This window comes from Nilaparvata lugens, chromosome 14 (assembly GCF_014356525.2).
Source record: "Nilaparvata lugens isolate BPH chromosome 14, ASM1435652v1, whole genome shotgun sequence".
NCBI classification, from domain to species: domain Eukaryota; kingdom Metazoa; phylum Arthropoda; class Insecta; order Hemiptera; family Delphacidae; genus Nilaparvata; species Nilaparvata lugens.
Window position 1 is genome coordinate 599,788 of NC_052517.1, and position 24,547 is coordinate 624,334.

The following is a 24,547-nucleotide window of genomic DNA, read 5'->3' on the forward strand; positions in this document are numbered from 1 at the left end:
CTATTTAAATAGTTTTTCAAGGTCTATTCCCTAAGCGACGACTGTATGACTGTGGCCGCGTATTAACGACTGTAGTCTACTATATTCCCTGTATTATTGTAGTCTATTTATATTATGTCGACTATGGCAGCTAATGGATATTTATTTATTCAGCCTTACACAAGTTTCCGAAAAGTATCACTGTCTCAAGCCGAATCGGTTCCAATTCTAATTTATACAACAGTCCAAATGCAGCCAAATTATGTGTTACTATCACATTTTGCGGCTATAGCCAAACAGCCACTGGCTGTTCTTAGGAATTGGACCTTAAAGGCTGGTTTTTATTAGTGGAGTTAGTGGTAGAGTTGCCTTTGCAAGTACTTACTATCTTGTAAACTCTCACAATGAAAACGCTCATGGTAGAGTAGAGTCATAGTAGAGTACTAATTTTTAGTAGATTTGATTTGATTTGATTGAGTACTTTATTTATGTAGATTACAATATATACTGGCTTATACACTTATATACAATAGCTTACAATACAGCAAAATTATAGATGAATTTACATAATATAGACTAAGAAAATAATTATTGAACTGTATATGATATGAAAAAGCAGTTTGTAATATAATAACTATAGATAATAATCATATTGTTATGCATCTACATAAATTGGCGGAGCTTTGGACATATCAATATCCATTCTTCGGAAAGAATATTAAAAATATCCTCCCCACTAACTCTCTACCAAATACCTAGAGTAGAGTGGGATAGTATTATACCACTTGCCTTCCCCCACCACCGCTTCTCACTCTACTCTATCACTACTCAAGCTATTAGAGTAGAGTTCCGTATTGACATTTTAAGGTTAGTTCTCTTCATTAGACAACACACTTCACCTACTATTCTCAATTGTAGTGAAAACAGTTGAAACTCGACAAAGTAGAGTAGAGTGGGTAGAGTTAGTATGCCAGTTATTCGACCACTAACTCCACTAGTGAAAACCAGGCTTGAGGGCCAAGCCATATTTAAAGCGTTTTTCGAGTCGGCAGGGCTGATTATCAGCTGATTGGGTTGGCGTTCGGGAGAGCGTCCTGCCCTGCCAACCTAAAAAACGCCTATTATGGTCTCGCCCCAAGAATACGAATATAATTTTGTATGTAACTATGATCTATAGTGAGGTCCACGTTATAATGGCAGTGGAGAAAGATAGAAGAACAACGTTGCCGATCCTCTGTCTTGTTAATAATGACGGTAGCTGATACAGGTTTATTGATGTAATATATTAACTGTTCATTCTTGTTTAATATAATCAATTTTATTCAGCAAGAATTATATTTTTCAATGATGAATTTTAATGATCAAGATTTAATATTTTGTTAACTAATTTAATTCTACATTGTTAAAAGACAATCTGTCAACAGAGAAAAGCGAGAAAGAGATAGCGCTATCCGCATTATTGAATGATAGACAAGGATAGCAATACCATTGCTAATCAAACACTGCCATTATAACGTGTACCTCACTATAGAGTATTGTATAGTCATATATAGTGAGGTCCACGTTATAATGGCAGTGGATTGATTGATTAATTGATTGAGTACTTTATTTATGTAGATTACAATATACTGGCTTATACACTTATATACAATAGCTTACAATACAGCAAAATTATAGATGAATTTACATAATATAGACTAAGAAAATTATTATTGAACTGTATATGATATGAAAAAGTAATTTGTAATATAATAACTATAGATAATTATATTGTAATGCATCTACATAAATTGGCGGAGCTTTGGACAAATCAATGTCCATTCTTCGGAAAGAGTATTAAAAATATCCTCCCCACTAACTCTCTACCAAAATAGAAGATGGATGAAGATAGAAGAATAGCGATGCCGATTCTCTGCATTAATTAATTATATTTCTACACTACACTACACTACACTACACTGGACCTAGAAAAGGATAGTAACACCTACTTTGTCGAATGATAGACAAGGATAGCAAAACCAAAGTTGATCAAATACTGTCATTATAACGTGGACCTCACTATTTATAGGAGTGATCCGTGGTCTTGTGGATAGAGGCTTGCGTAGCAACCTAGAGATCCCGGGTTCAAACCCCACTCAGAGCCAAAAGTTTTTGAACAGGTCACTCCCGTGTTATCGGATGGGCACGTTAAACTGTCGGTCCCGGCTGAAATATGACAGTCGTAAGGCCCATTGACGGCTCAAATGATATATCCAGGCGAGGTGGAACTTCCATCAGGAACTCCCCATCAATAGGTAGAGAGTTAGTGGGGAGGATATTTTTAATATTCTTTCCGAAGAATGGACATTGATATGTCCAAAGCTCCGCCAATTTATGTAGATGCATAACAATATAATTAATATCTATAGTTATTATATTACAAATTGCTTTTTCATATCATATACAGTTCAATAATTATTTTCTTAGTCTATATTATGTAAATTCATCTATAATTTTGCTGTATTGCAAGCTATTGTTTATAAGTGTATAAGCCAGTATATATTGTAATCTACATAAATAAAGTACTCTATCAATCAATCAATCAATCAATCAATAAAAGCCTTACGAATATTATTTATTTTTAGTCATATAAATTGTTATTGATGTTTGTTTTTGTGTTGTGCAGCAGTTGAACAGCGAGGTATGGCGTGGGTTGACCAGCGGCGGGGCAGGTGGTGTGGGCTCGCGGAGTGGAGGGGGACCTCGCAGTCTGCTCCTCAAGAGGTCGGAAAATGGATTCGGATTCACACTCAGGCATTTCATCGTCTATCCACCCGAGTCCTATACGGTCAGTGCCGGTGCCGGCAACTGCACTCTTTTCTCTATCCATTTTTTGCAAAAACACAAAGTTTTTATGCTTGTCATGTGGTCATGTTACCCCCAGAGGCCTCTCACTTATTATGGAAAAGCGAAAATAGACATCCCTTTCTGCAGGCTGAGTAAGAAGAAGGATTGTTTCCCAATACTAGCCCTGAGGATTTACAACGCCTTACCTGACAGTGTGAAGAACTTGGACGACATGAGCTTCAGAACAAAAATCAAAAACTGGTTAATAGAGTCTGCATTCTATTCAGTGGAGGAATACTTCGAGGCCACTAGAAACATCAGCTAACGTCGAGTGATAATTAATGTAATGCATACAGGCAAGGCCATCTTGAAAAGTTCAAATATTACTATTCTTAAATGTCTTTTATATGTTTGACTAAGTTTATAAACGTAAATAAGTGTTTATTACGGACATAGTTTTATGTCAACTCTACGACAAGGACCAAGTCAGGTCCATTTTCTGACACAGTCAATCCAGTTATCTGGTCATGACTAAGGAGAGAAGTATAAGTATGAAGTATAACAAGAAGGTTATTCAAATTGACTAGATAAAGGTTTCGATATGTGGACTCATAGAGAACGGTCTGTATCTACATATATTTATATGGCCCGGTTTCTAGGACATTTTTTTCAAATCTGATGGACCATTAAACCAATAAAGGCTGGTTTCTGAGCTCGGGATTCAGCTAAGTTCTAGACTTTAAACAGCTGGAGTCAGAAAATTGGCTTTCCGAAACGGGGTGTAGTCTCAGTTTTATGTATTGGAACTGGAAACGTTTTTCCTTGACGAAATAAATTGAATGTGTGAATAAATAAATAAATTGAAATTGAAATGAAACATTCCTAAATAATTAGAAATAGCTGAAACTTAACACTATTCTCTCTTTATTTTATTTTGTGTTCAATTTTCTAGTTTTTCGAAATTTATTTAAACGTGGCCAACGACTACGCCCCATTTTGGAAAGTCAATTTTCTGACTTCAGCTGTTTAAAGTCTTGGAACTTAGCTGAATCCCGAGCTCGGAAACCGGCTCTCAGTGGCGAAGCAGTGATGTTTCTTTATTCATTTATACAATAAGTGCATGATCAAAATGATAGGGTGAGGAAAAATAAGGTAACCTTGTGCTATTCCTCTCCCAAATTTAGATAACACACAGTCCGAAATAGGTCAAGTCTTGTAGTTCTTTAATTTACAAAATTTTCAGTCCTCAAGTATTTTCACAAAGTGGATTTTCAAATTTAGATGCTTCAAAAACATAGAAGAAAATATTTTACATTATTATAACTGGAATAGGAAATATAGAGAAAAAATTGCATAGTTGCCTGTAAAGTTGGTATACGGGCGAAAGTTTTACGTGACAACGACTTTGAGTGGTAAAATAATTTTAATGTGAATATTCATTCCTATAGTAGGAAGAAGGATGAAATAATAGTAACAATTTAAAAAATTTATTTATACAAAGAATTATATTTAAAACATTAATTTATACAAAGAATCTCGCACTGAATTTCATATTAACAAAATTTTATTTTTACCTTCACACATCCTCAACAAAATCACTCTGTCTCTCTCGCTCTTAGGCGGGCTAACTGTGCTCGATTCAATTTTTTACATAGCAAGTCGCGCTCATTTTTTCAAGTTGAACAAATTATTATTGGCTGAGAAACGATTTATACTACTTTTGTGATTGAAAACTACCACAACATTGTGATTACTACAACATAACCTATTCACTTATACCTAACCTATTCCTTATACTTACACTTATACCTATTCACATAACCTATTCACTAAGTAGTGGCGCAGTCGCAGGAGATTGCTCCGTTTCACTCTCTCTCTCCAGGTGAATGCCTTCGGGTTGCTGCTGCGTTGCTCGCCACTGCTCCTATTCGTGCTCTTTCCAGACGATTGTGAACCGAAACGAACGCTCTCACTCGCTCTCATTGTGAGCGCATAACGTGGGAACGTAACGGCAGTTTCTTGAAGTGTCACCCGGCAAACCAATTTATAAGACGTTGTCACGTCAAAAATAGCGTAAGTAGATATCCCATGGTATAGGGCGTTTATGTCGCAACTTTTACTGTTATCTTAAGCCGATTACTGTCGATTATTGTCGATATTTATTGTTTTGACCGGGTAAGAGTGTATGAACGACACAATATGAGAGACTACCAGCGTCATAAAGCTTCACGGGAAAGAATCAAGTTAACTATCGTTATGGGATAACAATAAAACTTGCGACATAAACGCCCTATACCATGGGATATCTATTTATGCTATTGTTTCTCTATGGAAATCTTCACATATTAAACAATATAATTTGGAAGAATTACCGAAAAACAAACTTAATTCTCAAAGCACAGATGATCTAGATTTCAATATTAGACAACATTAATTAGATGTGGATGACCGAAGTTTGACAATATGCTACTCCTACTGGCGAACAAGTGATTTTCACTTATGCCAGTGGTTTCATTTCCACCTCTTGTACCTTTATTTTGTTGATAGAATGTAAGTAAACTAGATTAAGGTACATTATCCTAAATTTTGTAATTGTTGAATTTTGTGGAGGAAATAAATTTGATTTGATTTGATTTGATTTTTATCAAAATTTGGGAGAGAAATAGTACAGACTCAGCCTAGTTCATTATTGTATTGTGATTAAAGTGTTTGAATGAATGAGTTGTGTTTGGCTTGTGCAGGTTTTGGTGCCCGGATGCCGATCGGGATGCGAGCCAATGGATACAATGTTCGTGAAGAGTGTGCGACCGAATTCGCCAGCCGCCTGCGCCGGCCTGCAGACGGGAGACCGCGTGGTGTCGGTGAATGGGCAGACAGTGACCGGGTCACTCACATACGCCCATGTCGTGCACATGATCAGCCAATCACCGAAACATCTGCATCTGTTGGTGGTTCCCAGGCATGATGATCTCCTACAATTGGTCAGTAGTTCAAATTCACATCAAATTATACTCCGTGCAAATTTACTTCTGACTTGGAGGAATTGGCAGCGCAGAGAAATGAAGGGTGATCAGCCAATTGCAGTGATGGATTGAGTCATAGGTGGAAGCGCAGTTGCCAGTTTGTCGATTAGAGTCAGTCGAGTCTGTGATTGCAGAGAGGAAACTTCCTAAGTTTAACATTAGCACTTGAATACTCACTGGAAATGAGAGAACGCTGGCTGGTACACAACGGCAATAGCCGCCGTTGTATCCCTGCCGCTGTATGCCTTCTCTGCTGCGCATGTCCGTCCATCCCAAGTCCGAAGTTAATTTGTCTATAATAATAATAATAAATTTGACTTTATTTCTGCGTGAAAAAAATACAAAACATGTGAAAATTAAGAGTAATGGAAAACTAAGCATGCAGTTGTAGTCTATGCATGTAGTCTATAGTGCGGTCCACGTTATAATGGCAGTATTTGATTAACTTTGATGTTGCTATCCTTGTCTATCATTCCACAAAATAGGTGATACTATCCTTTTTAGCTGCATAAAGATGCCAAATATGTTTTTTACAATATGGAAATATCCTTTTTAGCTGCATAAAGATGCCAAATATGTTTTTTACAATATGGAAATATAATTAATTAAGGCAGAGAACAGGCAACGCAGCTCTTCTATCTTTATCCACTGCCATTATAACGTGGACCTCACTATAGAGTATAGGCTATATTTCACCAAAACAACTGCCAAAAGTTAGAGAAAAATATTGTTGAGAACATTTGTCTCAACAGGCCAAGCTACAGATGCAGTGGTCTAATTGACCGAAGCGAAGCTGTGGTCTTGAGGTGCGTACAGACTTTCGCTCTGCTCCGCAATCGAACGTCACTCGAGCAGATCGATTGATGATCGACCGGGGAGCAAGAGTGGAACGCGAGAAGAGCTTACATCTCCCGTAACGTTCATGATCGGTGCGAGTGGGGAGCGGGGGCGGAGCGATGGCGGAACGAGGGCGGAGCGTGCGCGGAGCGGGTTGGAGGCGCGTAATTATCTGTACGCACCTTAAAGCTGCGTACACATATACGCACTTCCAACCCGCACCGAGCACGCTCCGCCTTCGTACCGCCCTCGTTCCTCCATCGTACCACAGTCGCTCCTCCCCCGCACCCATCATGAACGTTACGGAAGATGTTAGATCTTCTTGCGTTCCCCGGTCGAACCACTGTTGCTCCCCGGTCGATCATCAATCGCTCTGCTGGAGTGACGTTCGGTTGCGGAGCAGAGCGAATGTCTGTACGCACCTTTAGATTCAACTCACACTTAGGCGACTCAGGTCGAGAAGAGACTGGACTCTAGTGGAGAGCATGTGTTTTGAAATGGTGACCTCGCGGAGACTAGAATCGACTGGTCTGAGTGTCACCATTTGGAAACACATGCTCTCCACCAGAGTCCAGTCTCTTCTCCACCTGAGTCGCCTAAGTGTGAGTTGAGCCTTAGTTTCGACTAAGTCTTTTGCCTGGTTGTTTATTTGTACCGCAGTTACAAAGTCCGATTTGGATAAAATTTGGTATACAAGCACTTTGAAATAAGGCGCGTCGACTTGAATATAAGGTTTTTTGAAATTTCGCATTTAAGGATACATAAGGAAAATGAGTCTCCTTCGAACGCCAATACAGTATTACCGTAAAAATCAGACTATAGAATTATTCATCATCAAGTGGACTATTAATTGCTTGCAGTGACGCATGCAATAATATCTCAATGTAAATTCAGCTGTCGTGTAAACTATTCATTGCATGCAATGACGCATGTTAACTGACAGAAAACATAGTATTTTCTCTCGACCTTTCTCTGCTTTCAACTCGGGTTGACCTGTTGCCAGTATGTCTTGAAGGAGATTAGCTTTTGATGTTAGCATTTATTTATACTCCAAACCAAACAGCAATTAGCCGTTTTCATACCGATATCTCGCCGACACGACATGCAGACAGGATTTACTCTGATGGACAGAGGAGGCTGTGTTTTATAACTGCGCGAGGTCTACTGTTCACAGAACTACTAGTTATCGAATTACGGCGTGATAGGCTCTGGTTGACTCAAGTAGCTGGATGATCAAATGTTATCGCTTCGAAAAGCATTCACTTCAACCACCATTTCTCAAAAAATAACAGATAGTCTCCCATTCAATTTTTGGTAGAGAGTTAGTGGGGAGGATATTTTTATTATTCTTTCCGAAGAATGGACATTGATATGTCCAAAGCTCCGCCAATTTATGTACATGCATAACAATATGATTATTATCTATAGTTATCTATACAAATTGCTTTTTCATATCATATACAGTTCAATAATTATTTTCTTAGTCTATATTATGTAAATTCGTCTATAATTTTGCTGTATTGTAAGCTATTGTATATAAGTGTATAAGCCAGTATATATTGTAATCTACATAAATAAAGTACTCAATCAATCAATCAATTCAACTAATTCTTGAATAATAGTAGTTAGCTGATAATTTAGAATTGAATGTGAGGTAAACGCGGCAGATGTTCGTAGAAAGGAAGTGTCTCAACCACAGGATTTCAACCACAAAAGCACTATCTTTTCTACGCTCCAACTGTAAAAATTCATAGGCCTACTGAATTATATTTTCCTACATTAATCCGCTATTACCAAATATTTTTAATCTATACTCTAATAAAGTAAATAACTTATGTTTGACGCATCATCACGTCTCAACTACTCAACTCATTAACTTGAAATTTTGCATATAGATTATTAATTAACCGAGGATGGTTATAGGCCTATTTTCAATTCTTCAAGATTTCAGTTTGTCATGTTTTAAATTAGAAATGATAATTCTCACTAAACGAAAATCCAAATTAAATGCTGTAATTCACCCCGAAGACTTCTGCTACTGCAAATATTGACAACAGGGTAAACAGCTAGATGGAAATTCGATGAGCACTACTATTCAAAAATTATTTGTCAGCCTGGGAAATTAGACCCTTGCGGAGCACGGGTTTCCTGCTAGTCTATATTAATATTGTTTTATTATAATTTGTATTGTGTTTTGCATTACTTGGACATTGTTAATTTGTTTAAGTGAACAACTACAAGACATAGGTTATATTTGTAACCTTATCTAAATTTGGGAGAGGAATAGCACAAGGTTACCTTATTTTTTCTCTCCCTGTCATTTTGATGATGTGCTTATAGTATCAATCAATGAAGAATAAATAATTTTGTTTGCAGTATTTTGGAGACACAGCCCACAACCCCGAGACAAACCCGCGCGTTCGGCTGAGGTCACCCTCTTCGGGGGGCAGTGCTTCCCCCTCGCGGCGACCGCCCCTGCTCTCGCATCACCAGAGTGTTCCCCCGCTCACGCCTCCACTGTTGTCGCACCATCATCATCATAGCAGCAGACTGTTGGCTGTTAATCCAGGTGAGTTGATGTGTTTGTTCAATTTACTCTATTGAGACATCGGGGCTGGACAGGGTGGCCACCTACCGGGAAAACCTTGAATTCCTCATGATTTTACTAACCGGGAAAAATACCTTGAATTCCTCATAAATTTCAATTAATTTAGTAAAGAGATGTAATCAAGATATTGTAATGGGGTATTTAAAATTGGAATATATTGGGGTTATATTATGTATGGTATTGTGATGGTATTATAAGGTTGTGAGAACAACCCTAGACATTATGGTAACAATTTATAATAGGGGAATCGCTTGGCTTGCGAGAGGTTAAATTGATCTAACTCTATAACTCATGAGAAAGGAACTATATTTTAAAATAATAAACAAAACAGTTATATTTTGGAGAACTAAGTAATCGATTTAATCAAATTGTAACTCAAAATGAAACTGGAAACTTAAATAAAATAATATTGAGAAAACTTTTTAAACAAACAATAGAATAATTACAGGATTTGCCTTCAATAAAAAAGATGAATAATATATAATAATAAAATTGATAATATTAGCTCACTGAACTCACTGAACCAGGAAAATGGTGTCTCGGAAAAGAAGGGTAGAGCCGGGCCCGATTATCTGCAGTAGATAGCTCCAGGTCCCGTCCTCGTAACCGACTGACTAGAGCCTCTCATTTTTTCCATAATTTTACTTGTCATGAATTTTCACCGTCGTCAACAATTTATCTATTCATTGTGAAAATTCATGACAAATAATAAAAATTATGTAGTTCTATTACAATATTTAATTAGTAAACTTCCTATAATTTTATGCTTTTTTAAATGCTTGTTGATGTACTGATAACAGTTCCTCTGGTGCAATCATAAAGTTTTTATGGTCTAAGGGTGTAACTGAAGACTGTTGAACATTTCACATTAATTTCTGGTTTCAATCGATTTAAACGAAATAAATCACTGGACTAAACAGCACATTTACTTCTCATTACCTAAAGTATAAATTCTAATAACCAAATATATATGTATAACAACCACAATTATGTAAAATCACAGAAAATTCATCAATTGTACTCTGTCTTAAAACCGAAACTCTTATTATATTTTGTATTCTTTATTTGTCTCCACGAATGTAATAGTTAATTTTCAGCTTTTGAACTCGCAGCAGGCGCTCAGGTTTTCCTTGCCGGCTGTGCCAACAAGTAATATTTATTTTGTTCTATTGTAAAAATATTAAATTATTCGAATTGTATTCTATAATTTAAATTATAGTAAGTTTTATAATGTAATTTTGTTTTTGGCAAATAAATTATTATTATTATTATTTGTTAGCTTATTTTGAGTATAAAACTGTGAAAGAAATTTGGCGCTGGCTTATCGTTTAGGTATTTTAAAATGATCATATTTTTAGTCATTATATAAATCAATTATATTTTGAAATTAATTATTTTGATGGCTTCATTTTCTTCGGAATGAGAATTTCGTCAAGGTTTGAAGGGTCACCAACAGCCGTAAACGGCTATATATATATGGCTTTATTAGTAAAAGTATGACTCAGAATACATTATAAATGTTCAAATGTATTGATAACTTTGACACTGTAATCTATTTTTTTTGTGAGGAATTTTTCGTTTTTTAACTAACTTACTCACTGAGTGTTGAGAATGGACCCTGTCCGAAAGCACTCCACACATATGAGTAGTTATAGAAGAACGTACCAAGTCCTCACAAAAATAGACTGTAGTGTCTAAAATTATCAATATATTTGGAAATTTAAATACGCTATTCGCAATTCGTCATGGAAGATCAAACATTTTTGACACAAGAATTTTCAATTTTGAATGATAGACAAGGATAGCAATACCATTGCTAATCAAACACAGCCATTATAACGTGGGCCTCACTATAGAACAATAACAATCACAACTTGATACAGTATCAACACAATATGATACAGTATCATCTCAACTTGATACACAACACCATAATTTGATACAGAACAGGATAGAGCTATCTGCCTTGTGGAATGATAGACAAGGATAGCAACACCAATGAATACTGTCTCCAGACTAATTTGCTTCTATTTTTCTTGTCTTTGTTTGTAGGAGGAGGCCGAGAATGTTCGTCTCTCTCTTTGGAGGCTGGAGTGGGGGGAGGTGGTGGTAATCAGGAGTGGAGGAGAGCCAGTGATGGAGGAGGAGGAGGGGAAAAGGACGGAGATAGTTGCAGTGCGTCTAGCAGTTTGGACTCGATGTCACGGGCTGACTTTCACAGCAGTGATGACTCGCTTATTATTGATAGGTAAGTGCCACTATTCTATTCATTTATTTACTAGCCGTCAGGCTCGCTTCGCTCGCCATATCCTTCTAGCCAGGGGGCTCCGCCCCCTGGACCCCCGACTTGATCGTCAAAAAAAAAGATCAGAGGGCTCGCTTCGCTCGCCTGCATTTTTCATTTGAGCATGCTTCATTCCATCAGAAAGTCAAAGTACTTCTTCGCTCGATTCAATCACCAGGGTGGAAAACTTCGTTAGGATATTCAGAGAATTATTGCACTCCAGTCTAGCCTAATTTTGGGCGTGTATCTTTGGCGTTATTTCAAATTTCTTCTAACACAACATTATTACACCCCAGCTGAGCTTCTGTAGTAAATTTGAACATATTCTGTTCATTTGTTCTCGATTTGGTCTCACATTCACTTATTGAAATGTTTATTATTTGTCAATTAATAGTGGTGTATTTTGGCCTGGTTTAGGATCCGTAAAAGCTTCGAGCAGAAGGAAGAGTTTCTGCGTGGAGGAGTGACTCAGCCGTCTGCTTCCCCCTCCAACCCGCCCATCCAGTGGCCGGCCGCCATTCCTGCCTCATGTGTCATCAAGCCGTCAACCACCGAACAAGGTACGTATATCTATGTACATATTGGTGAACAGGGTCTAGTACATCTATTTATTTCAGGGCATCTCAGGACCGGTTTAAAACTCCTAGTCCTCTTCAATTTCTTCATTTTTTGTTCAATTTCATCATCTTTTGCCTTCTATATGGTTTTATTAGTCTAAAGCCCGGCTGCACATGCCAATTTCAATTCTTCAAGATTTCATTACGTCAAGTTTTCAGTTTGTCAATTTTTACTTTCCTTGCCCTATTACCATAGGTAAGGAAAGTATTGCTTTCCGAAAAAAATTAAGGTATCCCAATTTCTATTAGTTTCAAGGTCTCCTGAGTCCGAAGAAGTGGTTTTTGGGTATTGGTCTGTGTATATATTTAATTTGATTTTTTTTTTAATTTCAATTCTTTATTTGCCATCAATACAATTTACAATAAATTCATAGAAATAAAAATAAAACATAGCTTACAATCAAAACAAAAATTATAATATATATATATATATATATATATATATATTATATATATATATATATTATATATATATATATTATATATATGAGTGTATGTGCGTCTGTGTACACGATATCTCATCTCTAAATTAACGGAATTACTTGAAATTTGGAACTTAAGGTCCGACACTATAAGGATCCGACACGAACAATTCGATCAATTGCAATTCAAGATGGCGGCTAAAATGGCGAAAATGTTGTCAAAAACAGATTTTGATGAAATTCATACCTAAAAAAGTCATTAATAAGCTCTACCAACTGCCACAAGTCCCATATCTGTAAAAATTTCAGGAGCACCGCCCCATCTATGCAAAGTTTGATTTTAGATTCCCAATTATCAGGCTTCAGATACAATATAAACAAAAAATTTCAAGTGGAGAAGATTGAGCATAGAAATCTCTACAATTAATGTTCAGTAACATTTTCACCTAAAATTGAAAATAAGCTCGAAATTCAAGAAAATAATATTCTTCAACTGCAAACTGTTGGCAACTGTTGATTCTATTAAAATGATTCACTATGAAGAGATAGCAGACTTCGTGTGTCTGCAGCGCTATTGTCCTGTCACCAGCTGGCTCAGATCTTAGAATAGTAGACTTGAGATGCGTGAGAACACTAGCGTCAGGTGATCAATTTTCATAACGACAAGGAAAGTTGTGTGAGTGCGCCACACCCTTGCGGAGAACGTGTTTACTGCTAGTAGCCTACATAATAATTACATGAAATGATAATTCACTTGTAAATAGCTGTTATATTTACTTGTAAATAGATATGAATCTGTTCATTTATTTATCCCTTTTATATAATTACTAGCAGGAACCCGTGCTTCGCAAGGATCTATTTTCAAACTTGATAATCTGAAAACTTGATGTAATGAAATTTTGAAGAATTGAAAATAGGCCTCTAACCATCCTTGGTTAATTAAGAATCTAGCCTATATGCAAAATTCCAAGTTAATTAGTCCAGTAGTTCAGACGTGATGATGCGTCAAAACATAATTCTCCTATCCCGTACGTGTATAAGCCAACTCTTTATTTTATTATAGATATGGTTAACGACTGTAAGAGATAGGAGTGTGGAATAGAATAGTTGTGAAACTATGATAGCGCCAGAAGTGTCTCAAACCCAATAGTAGGTACTACATGAACTTTTTGAAAGTGATTTGAAAAAAATGTTAAAACAACAGAACTAAAAGTTGTCAACCTTATCATTCTACCTCCATTTAGAGAGGCTTTTGTCTGAGCCGAATAAAAATTAAATTTGATCAGCTGATTGATAAAATTATTTTAAGCTTTCCAATGATTACAACATATGTTAGAATATCATGTGTCAATTATCTCAGTTCCATATGGCCTACCATTTTCATAACCTTACTTAATAGGATCCTTTTTCATCCTTTGAAACCCTTAGAGGCAAAATATCTCAAAATCCGTTCTTAGTGCGCGTCTAGCATGTTTGAAGAATATTTGTGCAAAGTTTCAAGTCTGTAGGACAATTAGTTTGAGCTGTAGTGTGATTTTACATCAAAATTTTCGAAAAATGCCTTCTCCTGGACCCCCCTGTGCTCCTGATCGAAATTTTTTTGCATAGATCTAATTTTTTTCCGTAGCTGAACAAAAAAGTTCCTCATGACTTTGCTGTGCAATGAGCGGTTAAAAAGTACAAAATTTTGGGGGGCCCCAGCTCCCTCAGGGGGGCAAATTTCTGAAAATCCTTTCTTAGTGGATGTTTTGAGGCTATCATAAACAATTGTGCAAAATTTCAAGTTTGTAGGCTCAGTAGTTTGGGCTGTGGTGTGATTTCAGTCTGTCGGGGCTTAGCCTTTTATATATATAGAGATTTTGTGATTTTTGTTTTAGCAGTTCCATGGCGGACGAAGCCGGCAGCAGTGTCTCCACGCTGCAAAGGCCTGACTAGGATAGATGAGAGCGGCTCCAGCTCTATGTCTATGTCTAGCTGCTCTAGCTCTGCTCTAGGCGGAGCTCTGGTGCCTGTCGCTACGCGTGCACAAGTCTTCGAAGAGGGTGCCGGCCTCACAGGTCAGTCCAGATTATTTTCAACTTTCATAATCTATGAGCAGCCGAGGGTCAGCTGTTGTCCCTCAGTTATCAGTTATTATTGCCCTTGAGATTCTGTGTACTGCTGTGATATTCTGGGTCGAAACGAGTCGACACGGCAGGACGCTCTCCGATTTTCTGATTGGATAGATAGATAATTAAGCAGCCATTGACCTCCTCTCAAAGGGGTAAATGGACTTGTCAATTATTTAAAATATAACTTAATTGTGCATTTATAGCCTACTAGTAGTTCTGTGAACAGTGGACCTCACGCAGTATTCTCATCCACAAGTACCTGATTAAAACTATAGACTTTATGGAAATACAGCAATAGACTGGCTTCTCCACACATCTGTGTAATCACTTGTCAGCTGATTTATGATGAATAAATTCTATAGTCTGATTTTACTTTCCTTGCCCTATTACCATAGGTAAGGAAAGTATTGCTTTCCGAAAAAATTAAGGTACCCCAATTTCTAAATTTCTATACGTTTCAAGGTCCCCTGAGTCCAAAAAAGTGGTTTTTGGGTATTGGTCTGTATATATATATATGTGTGTGTGTGTGTGTGTGTGTGTATGTGCGTCTGTGTACACGATATCTCATCTCCCAATTAACGGAATGACTTGAAATTTGGAACGTAAGGTGCTTACAATATAAGGATCCGACGCGAACAATTTCGATCAAATGCGATTCAAGATGGCGGCTAAAATGGCGAAAATGTTGTCTAAAACAGGGGTTTTCGCGATTTTCTCGAAAACGGCTCCAACGTTTTGATTAAAGTTATACCTGGAATAGTCATCGATAAGCACTATCAACTGCCACAAGTCCCATATCTGTAAAAATTTCAGGAGTTCCGCCCCATCTATGCAAAGTTTGATTTTAGATTCTCAATTATCAGGCTTCAGATACAATTTAAACAAAAAAATTCAAGTGGAGAAGATTGAGCATAAAAATCTCTACAATTAATGTTGAGTAACATTTTCACCTAAAATTGAAAATAAGCTCGAAATTCAAGAGAATAATATTCTTCAACTGCAAACTGTTGACAACTGTTGATTCTATTAAATCATTCACTATGAAGAGATAGCAGACCTCGTGTGTCTCCAGTGTTATTGCCCTGTCACCAGCTGGCTCATATCTTTGAATAGTAGACTTGAGATGCGCGGGAACACTAGCGTTAGTTGATCAATTTTCATAACGCCAAGGAAAGTTGTGTGAGTACGCCACACCAGATTTTTTACTTCAATATTGGCGTATGAAGTAGGCTCCTTTTTCCTTATATATTATCCTTGAAATGCAAAATTTCCAAAAACCTTGTCGACGCGCAATTAAAAAAGGAACGTACCTGTCAAATTTCATGAAAATCTATTACCGCGTTTCGCCGTAAATGCGCAACATATAAACATTTAAACATTAAGAGAAATGCTCGGTCAATTAAGCAAGAATTCATATTTTTCAATAATTTCATAACTAATTTTCATAATTAAGGTGAAATATTTTGTTAATTAATTATTAACACTACATTGTTGCCACGATCTGGCAACAGAGTAATGCGAGAAAGAGATAGCGCTATCCGCTTTGTTGAATGATAGACAAGGATAGCAATATCATTGCTAATCAAACACTGCCATTATAACGTGGACCTCACTAGATATCGCCTTTCAGTCACTTGTCCAAAATGTCTCTGGTGTGTTGACATATGTTGCTATGTTCTAGTAGATGTTTTGAAATAATGTTGTTGTGATGCAGGTGTGCAGCTGTTTCGCAGCGAGCTGGCCGGTTTGAGTGAGAAGCGCAGTGCACCGGATGTGGCGTTGAGAAGGCGGCAGTTCGAGACACAAGGCATCACCAGTCGGACACAAGATGGCGGCGGACCTGTGCCATCAGCGGCCAACCAAGACAAGCGCGCTGGCATCAGTCGATCCCTCGGTGAGTCGATATCATCGATACTTGCTATAGTGAAGTCCACGTTATAATGGCAGTGTTTGATTAGCAAATGGTATTGCTATCCTTGTCTATCATTCAACAAAGCGGATAGCGCTATCTCTTTCTCGCTTTACTCTGTTGCCAGATCGTCTTTCAACAATGTAGAATTAAAAATTAAAATATTTCATCTTGATTATGAATTATTGAGAAATATAATGTCTTGCTTAATAAAATATAATTGATTATTTTAAACGAGAATGAACAGTTAATATTACATCAATAAACCACCTGTATCAGCTACCGTCTATAGAAAACATTGACAAGACATTGAGGATCGGCTACGTTGTTCTCCTATCTTTCTCCACTGCCATTATAACGTGGACCTCACTATGGTCTATACAGAAGTAGGGTGTGAATAATATTCGTATGGTTTGTTTGATGTTGGGGAGTCACTTGAGCAGCCTGCACACAGGGACAATAGTAGCGTCCACTAGCTGTGACGGGAACTCGGAATTGGAAATGCCATGTACATTTCAGTTGCGAACATTTCTAATTCCGCGTTCCCGCCACACCTAGTGGACGCAGACTGCCTAAAGGCCTGGACACACAGAGTGATCTGCTATCTAAGGCCAGCGCACACAGCGACGTATGCAAACAAACTGAGAAATCTGTGGTTTTTGACAATTTCTTAGTATTTTTATTCAATCTAAACTGAGAAAAATCACTTTTGCTAACTCTATGATCAACAGTCCCGCAAGGGGCACTGGAATGTTTAAGCGAACGATTTCCAATTCATCTGGGGTTATCTGTAGGTACCTTGAGGTGGGCCGTCCACTGGAACCGATTTCGTCCGAACTAGCATCGGCCGAAAACTACCGAACGATCCCCCAACAAAGAAAACTATAGATGCTCGTCTATTACAACAGGTTCATACGTCCGTGCACTGCCGTATCCGGCTGATCAAGTTTTCGATCCGAATTGAATGGCATTTTCCGGCTCTATACGGCCGAACTAACTAGTCGAGCTGAGACAACATCATCCTAACCTCAAAATTGTTTCACAGTCTTGTCTGTTTTTTGAACTTGTTCTGTTTCATAAAGTTTCAACTATGGACAATGAAAAGTTGATAAGTTGGGTTCAAGAGCATGTTCCATTGTGGGATAAGCCAGACAAAAGATATCATCGTCGTAATGTTCAAAGGAATCTGTAGACAAAGATTACTGATAAAATAGGATCTGAAAGTAATAGGATCGTAAAGGGTAGTTTATGTCCAAAATTTCAAGCCGCGTTTTTGTTAACTGATGCCGACTACTGTCGACTATTGTCTATTATTAGTGTGTTGTTGGGAGTGTAAGAGTGTAAGAAGGGCACAGTATGAGAGACTACCAGCGTCACATAGCTTCACCAAAAACAACTACTAGGACTATCGGCTTCAGTTAACACTCACATTTGCAACATAGACGCCCTATACACTGTCTATTATTAGTGTGTTGTTGGGAGTGTAAGAGTGTAAGAAGGGCACAATATGAGAGACTACCAGCGGCACATAGCTTCACCAAAAACAACTACTAGGACTATCGGCTTCAGTTAACACTCACATTTGCAACATAGACACCCTATACACTGTCTATTATTAGTGTGTTGTTGGGAGTGTAAGAGTGTAATTATACTAGGTACAGTATGAGAGACTACCAGCGTCACATAGCTTCACCAAAAACAACTACTAGGACTATCGGCTTCAGTTAACACTCACATTTGCAACATAGACACCCTATACACTGTCTATTATTAGTGTGTTGTTGGGAGTGTAAGAGTGTAAGAAGGGCACAGTATGAGAGACTACCAGCGTCACATAGCTTCACCAAAAACAACTACTAGGACTATCGGCTTCAGTTAACACTCACATTTGCAACATAGACACCCTATACCATGGGATATGCTATCTTATGCTATAATTTCTCTAAGGTTAGTTGTAGTTAAATATTGACTTTTGTTTGTAGATATGGGGTGCGCGATGTCTGGCAACCGCACCACCCCAGTGGGAGGGTCGAGACTGCATTGTGAGCCACCTGTGCAACGACAATCACCCACTTCCAATCAAGGTTAGTCAAATCATACGTAGCTTTCATGAATAGTTTTGCATGGCTTGTTGGCCGCACCGTTGTCACATTGAATATAGTGTGTACGTTCTGTGTACAGTAAATTGTTCCAGTTCCAATCGTAAATTGTTCCATCACGTGACTAGTGCAAAATGTTCCCATGGAACGCCATTTCAAAATCGTTGGTTCAAGCTTTTGGCGCGCACTTATAAAGTTGATTTACACCAAAATGTGTCGTTTACTAGCTGCTTGAATGAAGAAAGGCTGTTTTACACACTTACCGTCTAGAAAAGTGTGCATTTCTTTCATTTCATTACTCTCAAATTTTCTGTAGAGAAACATTCATTTAATGAATGGTTATCAAACATCGTATTGTTGGTTATGTATTCTATGGTAAACAAACAAACTATCAGCGCATGCGCAGAGAAGCAAGCAGACTACAATAATCGACCAATGAGAGCTCAGATAGTTGGAACTGTACCAGGCCGGACAATTTACCACGTTATTGTTATTGTTATTGTTATTGTTATTTCATCGCATAAAACCGCATATGATGAGCAAAGCTCAAACGGTGTACGACATGTCAAATATATCAAGTATATGGTTTCCCTCCATTGAGGGAAAGTTTTTCATTTTACAAAATCGTCTGGATAACTTCTGATCTCTAGGATTTCAATGAGAAGATCTCATAACATTCTCTTAATGAATACGGGCAGCATTCAGTCAGTATATCTTTGAGAGCTGTATAAAATTTACCATGACTGTCAACACACTTAAGTTCTTCCGTCAAACTGTTGAAAATTCTGAGCCCAGCATAATGTGGTCCCCCCTCCAAGAGCGAAAGTCTATGAGTGGGGTACTGGAGGGTAAACATTTTATGTCTTGTGGGGTATCTGTGTGAAATGTTATCCTCCATGAATTTCTGCTTATTACTGTAAACAAAAGATGCAATATCCAAAAAATAAAGGGCTGGAATTGTTAATAATTTGAGTTTTTTGAAAATTGGCCTACATGAAACCCTAGATTCGGCTCCCTCAATAACCCTGATTGCTTTCTTTTGCTTACGGAACACATTCTGAAGGTTTGTCTGGTTGCTGCCCCAGAATAAGATACTGTATCTGATGTTAGACATGGAATAGCCATGATAGACAGTTAGTGCTGTTTTTCTATTTGCCACTCTGACTATTGTTTTTAAGGCAAAAATAGCACTGGACAATTTCACATCCAATGCTTTTACGTGGCTATCCCACGCTTTGACTGTGGGGCAGGATTTTGGAACTGGTTTCTGGTACAGAATCTGTCAAAACTCTTCCCAATGAACGCGGAACTTTTTACGTGGTAAATGGTGAATCGGACAATTTAGCACATTCGGACAATGTACACAGAACGGGTCGCTCATTATTGAGTCGCTCAACTCCACCCCACAACGTTGATATTTGGTAAGCTGGTGGGGCGGGGGCTCAAGTCTCAGCTTATTTTATGCAAACTATAAAGCTGGGCACAAACCAGTTAGTCAAGACAAGACACGACATGATCAGACACAATACTTGACATAGTTGCTTATGAAGCAACACACACTGATTAGCTGATTAGTCATTGCAATTGAATGAATGAATGAATTTTATTTGCCAAAAACAAAATACAAAAAAGCTTTACAAAAAATAAATATAAGTATATGCTACTGCACTTAAACCAAGATACATACATTTATTTAATTAGATATAATAACGAAAAGATATCCTTTACATTACAAACAATAGTTTTAAAATGAAGATTCAATTTATGATCACACGCATAAGTACAGTAGGTGAGGCAAAAACACCCGCAAAAGGAAGATTCCTTGTGCGCCAGTGTGAGTCGTAAATCAGCTTAATCAGGGATTCTAGAATTAGATTCAGGAATTAGACATGTCTTCATAAGCAACTGTGTGAAGTATTGTTTTCTGATCATGTCTTGTCTTGCCTTGACTAACTGGTGTGTGCCTAGCCTTATAGTTTGCATACAGACTTGAGTGCGTATTTGACGTTGCATCAGCTTTTCTATACTATAAAGTAAAGAACTGGCTTATACACGTATGGGATAGGAAATTCACTTATGACGCATAATCACGTCTCAACTACTCAACTCATTAACTTCACATTTTGCATATACATTCTTAGTCAACCGAGGATGGTTATAGGCCTATTTTCAATTCTTCAAGATTTCATTACGTCATGTTTCAGTTTGTCAAGTTTCCAAATAGACCTTTGCGGAGCACGGGATACCTGCTAGCTCTCTCTCTCTCTCTCTCTCTCTATATATATATATATATATATATAATATATATATATATATAATATATATATATATATATCTTACTGTTGTTGTACAAATACAGATATAATCATGTGATGAAAAGTGGAATGCGCGTTTTTGTGGCGTTCAAGTCTGTACGCAGACTCTTATTACTACCTACCATAGAGAGAAGGTAGCATCATGCTATACAGTTTCTTTACAGTACTAATATTTCAAATCTTTTAACGTTTGTGAAAATAATTAATAATATTTGTTCAATGAGTTTAAGGTATTAACAGTCCGTCAACTTTATATCAAAAACCTAATAATTTTCATTAAAAATAATAGACATCTTTTTCTTTTCCGTGATACAAATCTCAATTTGCGTCCTTCCAGAAAGAGATTTGAAAACATAAGAATGGATCTCAATGTTTGATCTCAAATAAATTGATTAACAACATTCCAGATTACCTCATTGAACATATCAATGGTAGATCCGATAAATTGTTCAAAAGAAGATCTATTGAATGGATTATAACCACTAGAATAGAGGATAATATTTTTGATTAAATCATATTATCTTTCTCTATCAAGGTATGTTTTGCTGGCACTCTTACATCTCTTTCTTTTTCTTTCTCTTTCCCTTTCTCCTTCTTCTCACTTCTTCATCTCTTTCATTTAATATTATGATATTGAATTTCTTATTATTTTTTGTTAATGTAATGTTGGCAACTCTCACCTGCGCACAGGATTTTCCTTGCAGGTGATTGGTTTCTTGTATTTTTTCTGTTCAAGTGAAATTTTTGAATGTATTGGTTTTGGAAGAAACAATAAAGTTTTGAATTTGAATTAAGAACTGAACATTTTGTTAAGTGAACAACTACAAGACTCAACCTATTTATATTCTGTTTGTTTTTTCAGGTTTTATTTTTTGTTTTTGTTTTTTACTAGTGTTCTATTTCTGTTTGTGTGAAATTGACAAATACCTATTATTATTTTTTTAGTTATCAAAATTGAGTGACTGTCTCGTTCATATTATTATGTACAATAGTGTAGAACTTCAACCACAGCTGTTAAGCTAGAGAAGCTCTAATTTTTTTCCATCATGATACTGTTTCTATATAATAATTGCATTGTAAAAATATTTGTAAAACATGTCAGTGTTGTGAATAAATTGCAATTTCTGACTATGTGTAACCTTATCTAAATTTGGGAGAGGAATAGCACAATGTTACCTTATTTTTTCTCTATCATTTTTGATTATGTACTTGTATGAATCAATAAAGAATAAAAAATAATATTTAAAATAGCTGTTTTTTAGTACAATATTTGATTTTTTATAATAATTTTATGTTTTTTGTTGTAGGCCTAGCAACAAGTAATAGTAGTAGCAGTATAGGATCTGAATGGGGTGGTGGGGGAACCTCTTCCTCCCCTCCACCAGTCTCGCAGCGTCACAAAGCTGTCAGACAAGACTCCTACCTGGCTGCCTGTCACAAGCCACAGACCACACAGGCTGCATCATCAGGTTAGTACAGTTGACAAAATATGTTCAAAATTCAATATGTTATACCATAGAGAAAAGATGGCCCAAGAAGATATGCCATGGTAAAGGACGGTTATGTTGCAAATGTGAGTGTTAACTGAAGCCGATAGTCCTAGTAGTTGTTTTTGGTGAAGCTATGTGACGCTGGTAGTCTCTCATACTGTGCCCTTCTTACACTCTTACACTCCCAACAACACACTAATAATAGACAGTGTATAGGGTGTCTATGTTGCAAATGTGAGTGTCAACTGAAGTCGATAGTCCTAGTAGTTGTTTTTGGTGGAGCTATGTGACGCTGGTAGTCTCTCATACTGTGCCCTTCTTACACTCTTACACTCCCAACAACACACTAATAATAGACAGTGTATAGGGTGTCTATGTTGCAAATGTGAGTGTCAACTGTAGCCGATAGTCCTAGTAGTTGTTTTTGGTGAAGCTATGTGACGCTGGTAGTCTCTCATACTGTGCCCTTCTTACACTCTTACACTCCCAACAACACACTAATAATAGACAGTGTATAGGGTGTCTATGTTGCAAATGTGAGTGTCAACTGTAGCCGATAGTCCTAGTAGTTGTTTTTGGTGAAGCTATGTGACGCTGGTAGTCTCTCATACTGTGCCCTTCTTACACTCTTACACTCCCAACAACACACTAATAATAGACAATAGTCGACAGTAATCGGAGAAGGAACTTGGAACATAAACGACCTATACCATGTGATATATTTTTATGCTTTGTTTTTTCTATGGTGATTGGTGTGTGCAAAATTTAGCTGCACTCTGAAAATATTCAGCACTTGTCTTTAGTGAGGTTCATGTTATAAATGCAGTGGAAATGATAGGACAACATTGTTGCAAATTCTCTTCTGCCACCGCCCACCACGGTAGATAGCTGTGATTCAAGTAATCGCGGTACATCCATCTACTATAGAAGGCGGTGGAAAAGGAGAATTGGGAGCAATGCCTTCCTATAATTTCCACTCGAACACAAAGTTTATATGTTTTGCACTCTGCTTATGTTACCACAAGGCTTTATAGCTTCTTGGAGCGTTTAGTTCCAGTATATTTTTTTCTCACAAATTAGAATTCATGTGTTTTTAAAGAGCTAAGCGTTCGCTTTTTGTAATAGCTTAGCCAGCTTAATACTGTGATAGCTCTAGTGAGGTCCACGTTATAATGGCAGTGTTTGATTAGCAATGGTTTGCTATCCTTGTCTATCATTCAACAAAGCGGATAGCGCTATCTCTTTCTCGCTTTGCTCTGTTGCCAGATCGTCTTTTAACATTGTAGAATTGATAATTAATTCACAAAATATTTCATATCAATTATGAAAATTTATTATGAGAAATATAAAATTACTTTTTTAATAAAATATAATTGATTTTATCTTAAACGGGAATGAACCGTCAATAAACCTGTATCAGCTACCGTCTATAGAAGACATTGACAAGACAGAGGATCGGCAACGTTTTTCTCCGATCTTTTTTCACTGACATTATAACGTGGACCTCACTGTACAATATTAATATTTTGTACAATTATTCATTCAATTAATGTTTATATTGCTTTGCACTAAAATGCCCGCCCAATTTGTGTAACCCGGTGTCACGTAAGTCTTTTAGATTTAACAGCGGTCTAATGACGTCATTTAAAGAACCAATGAGAATAATTGATGAATTATTACAGAAATAACTTGAAAATAAGTGAATAATGACGAGAACCATTGACCGGTTCAGATGACTTCATTTAACTGATGGTTAAATATTTAATTGACCTACGTGTTGTGTTATAGGGCGGCTTTTGAGTTGAATAGTTGTCAGTTTTTTTCTATAGGAACTTTTGACAAAGGCTCTTAGTTTCTATAGTGAGGTCCACGTTATAATGGCAGTGGAGAAAGATAGGAGAAAACCGTTGCCGATCCTCTGTCTTGTCAATGCCTTCTATAGACGGTAGCTGATACAGGTTTATTGATGTAATATCAACTGTTCATTCTCGTTTAAAATAATCAATTATATTTTATTAAACAAGAAA

The 24,547-nt window shown here is 37.1% G+C and overlaps 1 protein-coding gene across 6 annotated transcripts in view; it reads left to right on the plus strand.

The window, feature by feature from the left end:
* The window catches only part of LOC111055426 (rho GTPase-activating protein 21-B), an 87,128-nt gene that overhangs the window by 1,449 nt on the left and 61,132 nt on the right, over positions 1–24,547 (plus strand). For 5 of the 6 annotated variants that reach the window (XR_005572832.1, XM_039440436.1, XM_039440435.1 and 2 more), the window contains exons 3-11: positions 2,645–2,806; positions 5,547–5,786; positions 9,042–9,234; positions 11,326–11,521; positions 11,975–12,117; positions 14,474–14,653; positions 16,422–16,601; positions 18,599–18,700; positions 22,338–22,499. Coding sequence is in view for 5 of the 6 variants with exons in the window: in XM_039440436.1 (XP_039296370.1) it covers positions 2,645–2,806; positions 5,547–5,786; positions 9,042–9,234; positions 11,326–11,521; positions 11,975–12,117; positions 14,474–14,653; positions 16,422–16,601; positions 18,599–18,700; positions 22,338–22,499 (1,558 nt within the window). In the remaining variant the exon portion in view is untranslated. The remainder of the gene's footprint in view (positions 1–2,644; positions 2,807–5,546; positions 5,787–9,041; positions 9,235–11,325; positions 11,522–11,974; positions 12,118–14,473; positions 14,654–16,421; positions 16,602–18,598; positions 18,701–22,337; positions 22,500–24,547) is intronic. The other variant, XM_039440437.1, reaches the window with a different exon arrangement.